General features: G+C 46.2%; 1 protein-coding gene across 1 annotated transcript; it reads left to right on the forward strand.

The window, feature by feature from the left end:
- Positions 1 to 682: 682 nt before the first annotated feature.
- On the forward strand, positions 683 to 5,718 carry CILP (cartilage intermediate layer protein). Its single transcript, XM_009502969.2, has 4 exons — positions 683 to 1,249; positions 1,359 to 1,467; positions 1,926 to 2,083; positions 2,731 to 5,718. The coding sequence occupies exons 1-4, from the start codon at positions 955 to 957 to the stop codon at positions 5,070 to 5,072; spliced, it is 2,904 nt and encodes a 967-aa protein (XP_009501264.2). The 5' UTR covers positions 683 to 954; the 3' UTR covers positions 5,073 to 5,718.
- Positions 5,719 to 11,671: the final 5,953 nt, after the last annotated feature.

The following is an 11,671-nucleotide window of genomic DNA, read 5'->3' on the forward strand; positions in this document are numbered from 1 at the left end:
CCAGGTATGGGGAATCATTAGGGACCCGTAAAGATCCTGGGGATATAGGAAAAAAATCCCCTTAATCATGTTGTAACAGCAGCTCTCAAGGTGGAGTCAGCGATTGCAGGCAGCTGCTTCCATGCAGTCTCCAGGAAGGAGAAGAGTAGGGAATATTGAATTGCCATAGCCCCTGCTAAAGGGACTTCTAATTAATTATATTATTCTCATAATCCCCTTTTAAATAGTCCATGTTTTCTCCAGAAAAGTTGTTTCAGGTTTTCCCCTGATTTCTTCCATTTATTTCCAGCTATAAAAAAGATTATCAGGTAGCTGCTGTACTGGGATGCTCTGTGATTGTAAAAGGAATGACCTGAGCCCTTGCATTGGGAAGAGACAGAGATTGTTATTTAGGATTCATCACTAATGGAAACATCTCAGAATCACTGTTTGGGAGACCATTTGTGAAATCCATCAGATAATGCTCATCTGGCAATTAACCGACGTCTCGCCCAAGCCAGGATACCATCAAATAAGGGGAGACAGCTTTTAAGAGAGACCAAAGTCATGACTTTTGGGCATGAGTTGGTAACAGAAACCTACAAAGTTTAACGCATTTGGATTTGTAATTTTGCCGGGGTTGAGCTAAGAGCTCACATGCTGATCTGGATTCAAATTTTCCTGAAATTCAGCCCTTTGGGGAAGGTAAATAACAGTTCTTAGCTGTAATTATATCCACGTGGCTGCTTTCTACTAATTGTCAGGTTCAAAATGACATCGTCCCTCTGTTTCTAATGCACAGCTGTTGATAATCAGTAGAAATATGTTTTGGATACAATTTATTCCTTATGCAGTATCTGCCTTATTGCGTTTAAATTAAAAGCAGACGTGAGACCGTGCCGTGAGCATTACGGGGACTTGGGGCTGCTTTCTGACCCACGTACCTCTCCTCCAGCCTGCAACATCACCTGCCCCATGGGCCGCATCAACGCCGACTGCGACGCTTGCATGTGCGAGGATGCAACCCTGCACGGGAAGGTCTCCCTTGAGGATGGATCACCCGCTGCCGATGCCCGGGTTTACCTGCAAGCCAAGAAACTCAAGCTGTTGACAACAGCTGATAACAGGGGCATGTTTAGGATCCCAGGAGTCTGCCCTGATGGCAAAAACATCCTTAAAATAAAGAAGGCTAAATACGCAGCAGCGACTGTCACCGTGCCTAAGAGCAACAGAAGAAACCTGGCGATCCAAGTGCAGCTGCAACGATCAGGTAGCCCCAGAGAGGGAGGGAATGCAGGAGGCTTTATGCAGGAATCAGAAATGAACCGTGCTTTTTAGGAAGGGAAGAGTAATGAGATGGCCTTTTCCTCCTCCCGCAGGCAAACCCTACATTTTCAGGAGCCCCGAGGACAAAGCGAGGAGAGTGGGACAGAGCGTGTCACTCTGCTGCGATGCCCTCGGGAGCCCGGCCCCGGACCGCTACCTCTGGTAAGGAACTCGAGTTTGATCAGACAGAAGTCTTACCTGTCCCACAGATGCGATTTTTACCTCATTACCTTCTCCATAAAGGCGGTTTTCTAGCTACAAAACAGGTAAATATGCTGAGAACTGGTTGTTGGAAATGATGGTTTCCTCGAGATGTGCAGAGCTGCTGTTTCTTGCAGGTCCGGTAAGGTCATCTGCAGATGGACTTACTGGGAAGAAAAATACAAATAGTTTGAAAAACCTCAGCAGGCACAACTAGCAGCTCTGCTTGCCTGCCAGCCGCCCAGCAGCCACATCTCAGTACTGCCAGGGGAAGGGGAATAACTTTGAGACTGCAAGTGGGGAAACGGAGGCAGGTGGCCTGGCAAAATCCACAGGGCAGGATGCAGGATTAGGCCGTCCCTCTGCTCCGGCCAGGCGGTCAGTCTCTGCCTCTTTAACTGCCTGCCTCTTCCTGGCAGGTACCACAACGGCTCACTGCTGGATCCCTCCTTATACAAATATAAAAACAACCTGATTCTGAAGAACCTGAACAGAGACCAGTCAGGAGAGTATTTCTGCAAGGCCAGCAGCGCCGGCGGGTCGGCAAAGTCCCAATCTGCCAAGCTTGCTGTCATAGGTAAGAGAAAATGTGCACGATGCTCTCCAAGCAGCTGGGAAGGCGGCAGGGCGCAGAAACCAGAAACTGCGGTACATGTGGGAAGGAAAAGTCACAGAAGAAAAATATTTGGGGGTTATTTCGTGCATCCGTTAGCAGATGAGCTTGCGTGAGTTGGTTACGAACCAGATGCTCTCTACAAACCGGAGCTCCGGATTGCAGGTGATCTGCCAAACTCAGTCTGCTTGTTTCAGCAGATTTCTCACTGTCCTTGCTGCCTGACGTGTGAGTATTTCTGTTTGGGGTGTGTTGGTTTTTTTTTTTAAACCCTGAGACACATTTTGGTCTGTCCATAGCCAAAAAGCCAGGCAGCTGCAGAATATCTAGCTGAGGCTGGGTTGGGTAGCAATGGTGGGTATTCAGGAGCTGGGATGCTCCTGCAAACAGCACCGCTCTTAGTCAGGTACCTAAAGTTAAAGCTGAGCACCTCCTTGACTGAAACGGAGACCAGACGAATTCAGCTAACCAAAATCCCGCAAAACATCTGTTTCATGGCTGTGAAAACCTCACTGTTATTTGAAGAAATGTTTAGCTCTGAGGGTTTCAGACCACATAGCAATGACTGTACAATTATTTCATGCTGCTCATTAAGAAATCCTATTCAACAGGAAGACAAGAGGCAGCCTGCAACTCCCAACCCCAAAGCCACCTCATCCGACTTCCACATGACTGCTTCCAAAGGGCAACCAACTCCTTCTACTACAATGTGGGCAAGTGCCCAGCGAAGACCTGCGCTGGGAAGCTGGATAAGGGACTCCGGTGCAAGGACAACGTTGCCTATTGCTGCGGGGTGTCCAAGATGGAAACCAGAGACATCTCCTGCAATGGGTACACGCTCCCCACCAAAGTCGTCGTAGAATGCGGCTGCAAAAAATGCACCGAGACCAAAATAACAGTTCGAGGCAGAGCCACAGCAGCAGATAACGGTGAGCCACTGAGGTTTGGCCACATCTACATGGGGAACAAGAGAGTGAGCATGACCGGCTACAAGGGAACCTTCTCCATCCACGTCCCTGCAGACACAGAGAGACTGGTTCTAACTTTCGTCGATCGGCTGCAGAAGTTTGTGAACACAACAAAAGTTCTGCCCTTCAAGGAAAACGGAGGTGCTGTGTTTCACGAGATCAAGCTACTAAGAAAGAAACCCCCTGTTACGCTGGAATCCACCGAAACCAACGTGATATCCTTGGGAGAAATGGAAGAAGATGATCCAATTGCTGAATTAGAAATCCCTCCCAATGCCTTTTATAGGAAAAACGGAGAAGCCTACAGAGGCAAAGTGAAAGCCAGTGTGACATTTCTGGACCCAAGAAACATCTCAACAGCCACTGTGACACAAAGCGACCTGAACTTTGTAGACGAGGAAGGAGACGTATTCCCACTCCGTACATACGGTATGTTTTCCGTGGACTTCACTGACGAACAGGGCATGGAGTCTCTTAATGCAGAGGAGGTGAAAGTTCATTTGGATGCTGCTCAGGTCAAGATGCCAGAGCACCTGCAAGAGATGAAGCTTTGGTCACTGAACCCGGAGACAGGATTATGGGAGGAAGAAGGGGACTTCAACCTAGAGAAAAGCAGACGGCGCAAAAGAGAGGAGAGAACTTTTTTGGTAGGGAACATGGAGATCAAAGAAAGGCGACTTTTTAACCTGGATGTCCCTGAGAGCAGACGGTGCTATGTCAAAGTCCGGGCATACAGAAGCGAGAGATTTCTGCAAAGCGAGCAGATCCAAGGGGTTGTGATTTCTGTTATAAACACGGAGCCACAGCCAGGGTTTTCCTCCAACCCCAGAGCATGGGGCCGTTTTGACAGTGTGGTGACTGGTCCCAATGGCGCCTGTGTGCCTGCCTTCTGTGACGAGCAAAACCCCGAGGCCTACACAGCTTATATGTTGGCAAGCATGGGGGGCGAAGAGCTCGAAGCTGTGCCCTCTGCTCCCAAACTCAACCCTAATGCTGTTGGCGTCCCACAGCCATACCTCAACAAGCTCAACTACAGGAGAACAGACCACGAGGACTCTAACACTAAGAAAACGGCATTCAGCATTAACATGGCCAAGCCAAGCCCTAATTCCCCAGAAGAGAACAACGGCCCTATTTATGCCTACGAAAACTTAAAAGAATGTGAGGAAGCGCCACACAATGCTGCTCACTTCAGGTTTTACAGGATAGAGGGAGACCAGTACGACTACAACACCGTTCCCTTCAGTGAAGATGACCTCATGAGCTGGACCGATGACTACCTGGCATGGTGGCCTAAGCCCATGGAATTCAGGGCCTGCTACATTAAAGTAAAAATAAACGGACCGCAAGAGGTGAACGTAAGGTCCCGTAACATGGGTGGGACGCACCCGCGTACCATTGGCAAGCTCTACGGCATCAGGGACGTCCGCAGCATTCGTGACTCCGAGCAGCCGAATGTGTCAGCAGCCTGCCTGGAGTTCAAGTGCAGCGGCATGCTCTTCGACCAAGACCGCGTGGACCGTACGCTTGTGAAAGTGGTCCCACAAGGCAGCTGCCGCCGAGAGAGCGTCAACAGCATGCTCCACGAGTACCTGGTGAACCACCTCCCCATGGCTACAAACAACGACTCCAGCGAGTACACAATGCTGGCTCCTCTCGACCCGCTGGGACACAACTACGGCATCTACACCGTCACTGACCAAGACCCGAGGATCGCCAAGGAAATCGCCCTGGGCAGGTGTTTTGATGGCACGTCCGACGGTACCTCTAGAACTATGAAGAGCAACATCGGCGTCGGTTTGACTTTCACCTGTTCGGAGAGGAGCGCAGCAGAGCAAAGCATCTTCCAGTCTCAGAGGAACTCGGGCCAGCAGTCCATACTGGTTCTGCCAGGGCAGAGCCCTGCATACCGACGGCAGCCGGCAACCCGCCGAACCACCCAAGGCAGGATCCCAATGAGAGGCCAACGTTCTCCCACATACTAGAGCTGTATAGGAGCCTTGATAAAGTCGCTCGCACTTGATTAAATATAATTTGAAAGTAATATCTACCTGCTAATAACCTAATTCAAAGCTGGTAGGTGTCATTATTTTTGAGACATAATTAAAGTGCACTTTTTGTTTTTTTCCCCACCAGAAAGGAAAGGCGTAAGGCAAAAATTAGGGGCCAGTAGCGGTAGTGGGTTCATGTCTTATTAAATGCATCCATAAAAATCTTCTTTCTGCCTGACATTAAACAGCTTCACATGATAGCCTAAAGGGAAGACTAGACACGTAATTCAATTAAGTCATGTACATAAAACATTCTTCTGTTCCGCATCTGCAGACTTTGCCAGCCCAAGTACCTGTACAGTAGTTGGTAACATGAAAAGGAGTAAACTGATTTCCTCATACTGAATTCAACTGCAAGGTTTTGTACTTGAAATGTAAGTATTTTATTTATTTCTAGCTTGTTTTAGAATGACTGTATTCAAGCTAAACTACCAGCAGCTGCATGTCTAAAAACTCGCGTGCTCGATAGCGTGGAGAAGCCATGCGGATTTGTGGGCTACATGTGGATAAATCTAGTTTTCTCTTGCTTCTTGCATTATTTGACAAGAAAATCCATGCTCTATGATAGGGTAGGTTAATAAAAAAAGTAATTTTGTAACTTCAACAATGCTGTGTTGCTTTCGTGTTTGACATGCCCAAGTAAACCACGTGTAGAGCTGACCAAATAACCTGAAAAATCTCACCTTTCTGTTCACAAACAGGTCACGGCTTTATCAACGTGACACTGATCCTGGGTAGGGGTGAGGAGTTTGGTGGGTAGCTGGTGCTCCCCCAAGTCCAGGGCTTGCCCATGGCACGCTGCAGTCAGGGAATCTGTCCTCAGCTCAAGATGTGGAGAGGCAGCAACAGTGGTGGGAGAAGCAGAGCAGCAGGTTGAGGCAAGGGACGAGACCGCAGCAGGGCTCCCAGAGTGGGACAAGATGGGGGGAAGAGAGGGTTGGGAACCCATGCTTTAAGGACAATAGGAAACCAGGCAATGGGAGGTGCAGAGACAGGGAGGAGACATCCTTCTCTCCACATTCAGCAGCAGCGAGCAGGATGCTGCTGGGCAAGATGCTGCTCTTAGCTGAAGGTACAGGCGGCCACAGAATGGGTAAGACAGACAGACAGTGATCCACCTCCAAGTGACCTACCAAGTCGCCCTATCAAACCCCCACTACTTCCAGCATGGAATCAAGGACCTCACCAGAACAGAAGACATCCTGTGTTTACACCCAAACACACCACTGGCAATAAGTTTTTGGGGTGCAGGCAAGGAGCAAGCCTCCAATGCTGACATTTCCACTGCGAGACCAGAAAAAGGTGGCCAGTGCTACTGGTTGAAAACTGGAATTCAAACACGTGCTCAAGAGTGGATTTCCCTCTCCCACCCGATCCCCTCCTACGGGTATGAAGCCAGTTCTAGGTCTATGTTGTCTTACCTACAGTCCATTAAAGGCATGGGGAATCTTTCAGCAGCCTTTAGCAAGCTTCAGAACAGGTTCTCAGGTCTGACATGGGGCATCCCAGGCATTAAACACAGAGCTGTGCAGGACTGAGTGCCTATGCAGCCTCAGTTATGCTTAAAAAGGTAAAAAACAACCACCTTAACAATCCATGTTTTTATGCAAATTGTCAGTTATCAAAGAGAAGCAGGAAAGGAAGAGCTGTGGAATACTCTGGCACATCCTCTTCATACCAATGATTTTAGACTCTGTGTGTTTTCTTTTGTGTCTAGTCTGCTGCAAGGGCTTGGCGTGAGCTGGGGCCAAGGCAGCCAGTGGGGAGCATTAGTTCGGACCTTCCCACAGAGCTCTTGGCTTGCGCTGCAGTCTCGCAGAGAAATGTCTCTTCCCTCTGCTCCCCTCCTCCTTTGCAGACAGCCAAATCCCGAACTTCGTTTCATCACTTTGAGGGTGAAGTAACACAAATGACTTCTACAGACCAACCCAGGAGATACACGGATGAAAGCAGGCTCGGGATCTCGTCCCTGTGCTGCATGTGGGCTTGCCAGAACCAAACACAGCAGAGTACAGGGCTCTTCCTTTTGGGGAGCAGTGTCTGTTTAACAGGAACTAAATGGCCGCAGCCCTACAGTCTGAAACAGCAAGAAGCTCTCCAAGTTTCCCCAAACTGTCCCCCACTGCAGCTGAACTCCGACTTGGAGGAACAAACTAGTCTCTGCACTCACAGTCCCTGAGCTCTCCAAGGAGGCTGCTGGCAGGGTACACTGGATACAGAGCAAGACAGAGAGGTTTCAAACACAGGTGCTTAAGCACTACCGACAGAAAACAACCTTGGCCCAACAACCACCACCCAGTGCTAACGCTTCGTCATTACGGATGAGCCACCATGCCAAATACATTAAGAAAGGAGAAAAGCTACAGCAGGTCCTGGAATCCACCACTCACATAAGTTTCATGTTAAAGTTCAATGGCAATTCTGACTTCTCCAGCTTGTGTTTATGGTCAGGATAGGGCAATGTCCCTTCTGCAACCTGAAACCTAACCCACACTCCCATGTATCAAAGGAGAGCATCAGCTGGAGGAATGCGGGAAGGCTGCAACTCAGCTCCTCCCTGGGCCTTAGCCTTCAGACCACCAACCTTGAGAAACAGGCTGAAGCAGGAGACCTGGCTCCTAAACATCGGCAGGTCTGTGCCTAATGGCAAAGCATCTTCCATTAAGGTCACTTAGTTTCCAACCCTCTGATATATCTGGTGACCTACCCCTCCTCCTGTTTTTAAGAAAGGGAAAATATTGCTTCCCAGAAGCTATCAGGCCATCAGCAGTCAGGATAAACAAAAGGAAATAAATTCTTGTCTAGTCTCAACCTTCAAATCATTCAGGGATTTTGCAATCAACTTTTTAAAGACTCAAGTACTCCTGTGATTAGTTTTTGTTTATTTGTAATTTATTCAGCAGAAAACAGGAATGAAGAGGTTTCCTAGGAAGCAGGGGGAGTAATGTTTCAGATCATGAAACAGATGCATCTAACTGCGAGTCACCAGCATCCTAGGAAATATCATTCCCTCCAACATTTATTTGAAATCCGAGATGAAATTATCCCTATCTAACACCAGAGCCCTTACGGTGCCCAAACATCTTGCAGTTCTAGGAGTAATTTGGTTTCAGTGGTCTTAAACTGAGCCGTAGCGGATGCTGGGTCTATGAATACCTCTGCTACTTTCCCTCTCTCGTCCGAAAGGACAGCTGTTTTATTTTGCTAGTATCACTTTCCAGTTGCTAGGGTGGCTGTACTTGACCTCAGCGGTGGTAGTGGGGATTGAATCACCACGTCTGTGTTCCAGAGTCAACCCTGACATGCTATTCCACACCTCATCAGTGAATGCCCCGTTTTTGTTTTGTCTGTTCTGCAAAAATAATCAGAGTTTCATTACCTACCGAGTTAAACCCCTACAGAGCTAGGTGAAAGCGAAGTTTCCAAAGAGACATTTTGGCTAACAGCTGCCTGGGGAACACCAATTCCCTTTAAAGCTTCTCCACCATGTCAAAAATAGCATGCCAAAGATTTCCTCCATTAAAAAGTAAATTAATCTTACGGTCTTTTCCTCCATAAAACTGGGGTAAAGTTGTGCCTATTCAGGGCTAGGACATTAACTGTTAAGCAAGGAAGAACTGTCTAACCTTCGATAATCTCTTGCATAGAAAACAATTCTGAGAAGCCTTAAAGCAACCTCCGCACAGATCAAAATAGTAAGTTACAAGCATAGGTATTCTGGCCGCAATATGGTTTAGACATTATCTAGCATTAAACAACTGACTGAAGACATTCTGTACCGGATTTTCACAATCTTCTGCCCAGCTGACCTTGGTTTTCCCCTGAAAGATACGCAGCGAGCACCATCTACTGGGTTTCTGAGCACACGCCACCTCAAACTCCCGCAGACATGCAGGGAAACTCTTCGCAGCTGCTTTATGCTTTAGTTCGAACTGAAATTACCGCCTGCCAGCAATGACTAACAGCAACAGATCTCACACGAGGCACAACCTAAAGCTGTCAGTGAGAGATGCACAAATTGCCCTACAGGTTCTCTCCGATGCGAGCACCTAATACAGACACAGCTGGCTGAGAGCTGATATTCCTACTTGCAGCATTAAAGCCACCCAGCAACAGCTCTGCTTTGCTCCGTGTCATTTTGGAGGTGCGAACGACAGAAACATAGTTGTTCTTTGCTATCAACTTTATCAGAGCAGATTCCAAAAAGCAAAGGAGTTAGAGAACTTTTCCTCAAAAGTCATTCCTGGGAACAAAGCAGTTGATTTAACAGTTTGGTCATCTAAAAACTTTTAACCATAAACTTATTTCTGTGGGAGTCACATCTCAATGTTCATCTTGCTCAGGTCATAATGAACCACAGTTCATTTTCCAGTGCCTGGGGACCCAGTACATCAGAAAGGTTGGGTCCACCCATGATAATGGATAATGAAAATACTTCACTTCTTCTAAGTCCAAAATTATTTGCCATTTGTGCTTTAAATTATCTATAACTGGGGGAGGAAGGGGATATGTATACTCATTTCTCTGCTAATTCAGCTTCTTATCAATGCCTGAAGCCAGACTCGTACCATACAGCTGATTATCATCAAAAAACCTCACCATCTACGGAAAAGATGCTTTAGAGATGCTTTCTTATCCTCAGTAAGCATTGAATATTTGAATTCCATGATGCCTACAAGTGTTTTTTAGAACTAACTGACTCCCAGAAGCTCCAGCTGGGAGAACACAAGGCTAGCAGCTATACAACTGCAACCAGTGATGTAACAAACCCCAGAAAGCCCCCAAACCCACCCCCCACCCCCTTCTATTGGCATAAGGCAATAACTAGCCTTTCATAGACCAAACAGTCAAAGCAAAATGACTTCACAACCTTTACTTGCAAGTAGCGGGTAGGAGGGAGCAAAGAACTACAATATATCATTTGCTCAGAAGCAAAATTGCCAGGTTTATAATTTCTGCAGCACAAGTTGCACCCCTGAGCCTGCGGTCAAAGACAAGAGGAATTCTCCACAGGAGCCTGACTTCCACCTTACTGTTGTTTCCAGCTTTTGACTGATTCACAGGCTTGGATTTCTTGGAGAATCGTGTGTTCTGGAAGACCTGTCAGAAGCAGATTAATCGTTGGACCAATGGCAATGAAAGAAAAATACTGCAGCATCTGCCTCAACAGATGCTTCTTCAGAAACGTTTTAATCCATGTGATACAACACATTTTCTAGACTTTTTTTTTTTTTTGCTTTCTTTCATTCTGTAAGTCACACTCAAGCATACCAAGCTCCTGTCACTTTGATATGTCTCATGAATTCAACACCTGACTTGAGCTTTAGGTTCCAGACATGAGCGCTTGAAAAGACATGAATGCATTGAAAAGTCTGAAGAGCCAAAAGCATATGTAGAACAGGACAAGCATGAGCAAAACAGAACCATTGTAACACCAACCCTACACAACTCCCGCAATTTTTTTTTCCTTTTGAGGCTTCCAAAATTTCAGTGATACTGCTGTAAATATGAAGGTAACAGAACAGTGCCTCCCCAAGTCCAAATAGCTCCAGTGGCTCTGCTTTTACTTCAGTAACATTGAGAAAAAGCAAGAATAAATTGAGCAAATAACGCTAGAGCAGCTCCTAAGTTCTTGCCAGTTCTTTGTTTTGCTGTTAGCCTCACAGTGCTGCATGACTTCTAAGACAAGAAAGTGAAAGAGTCATCAGTTTTGGGGTTCTCCACATGAAATGCTCCTTCTTATATGTGCCATTAACCAAAGGCAGGTTGAGGAAAAACTTGGATTAGATTAACAACAACTCATCAGGTAAAAACTTCTCTCATCAGAGAAAGAGTATGACAGTAGAACATGAATTTACTGGGTGGATGTCACATAAATATTAATTAAGTAGGATACATACGAGTATATGAAAACAAAAAGGAGAGGGAAGATATTATAATCAATATGACTAAATAGGAAAGATAAGAAATTGATCAGAACAGCTAAAGATACAAAAGAAAAATCTACTGAACAAGGTGAACAAGTTTATAGATTAGAAATGGGATCTACGAGTTTAAAACAGTCACTCATATTGAAAAGCAAATAGACACAGTAGATTTTTCTTTTCTGAATTTAAAAGGCAACAAAATAATGTGCTCACATCACATGCAAGTGACTAAAAACAATCAGCTGGCATTAATGGGTGACATTAAATAGTACCTACTGTTTACAGTCAACAGGCCCAAATAAATATGGTCTGAAGAGAACTGGATGAGATCGCAGATTAGAATAAAATAGGAATATTCCATTTATTCCCTTGCTAAATCTGAGACTTAATAAAACCAAATTCCGGCACAGTGGAAGTACCTGTAGACTAAGACTATACAACGAGAATATGCAGGAAGACACACGTAATTAAGCAATTGGCAAGGATTGTTGGATTAAGGGGTGGGGAGAGGGGAGGGAAAGGATAAAATTTAATTTAACTTTCCATGAATCAAGAATTATTGCAACATTTCACATGACAAGATTTTCCCGCCCTCCCTAGAGTCAA

Source organism: Phalacrocorax carbo, chromosome 7, assembly GCF_963921805.1.
Source record: "Phalacrocorax carbo chromosome 7, bPhaCar2.1, whole genome shotgun sequence".
NCBI classification, from domain to species: Eukaryota; Metazoa; Chordata; class Aves; order Suliformes; family Phalacrocoracidae; genus Phalacrocorax; species Phalacrocorax carbo.

Excerpts from the sequence above, each read along its gene's own strand:
- CILP (XM_009502969.2), top strand. The coding sequence starts at position 955 with ATGGGCCGCATCAACGCCGACTGCGACGCTTGCATGTGCGAGGATGCA. Across the intron at positions 1,250-1,358 it reads AGTGCAGCTGCAACGATCAG|GCAAACCCTACATTTTCAGG; the intron begins GTAGCCCCAGAG and ends CTCCTCCCGCAG. Across the intron at positions 1,468-1,925 it reads GCCCCGGACCGCTACCTCTG|GTACCACAACGGCTCACTGC; the intron begins GTAAGGAACTCG and ends TCTTCCTGGCAG.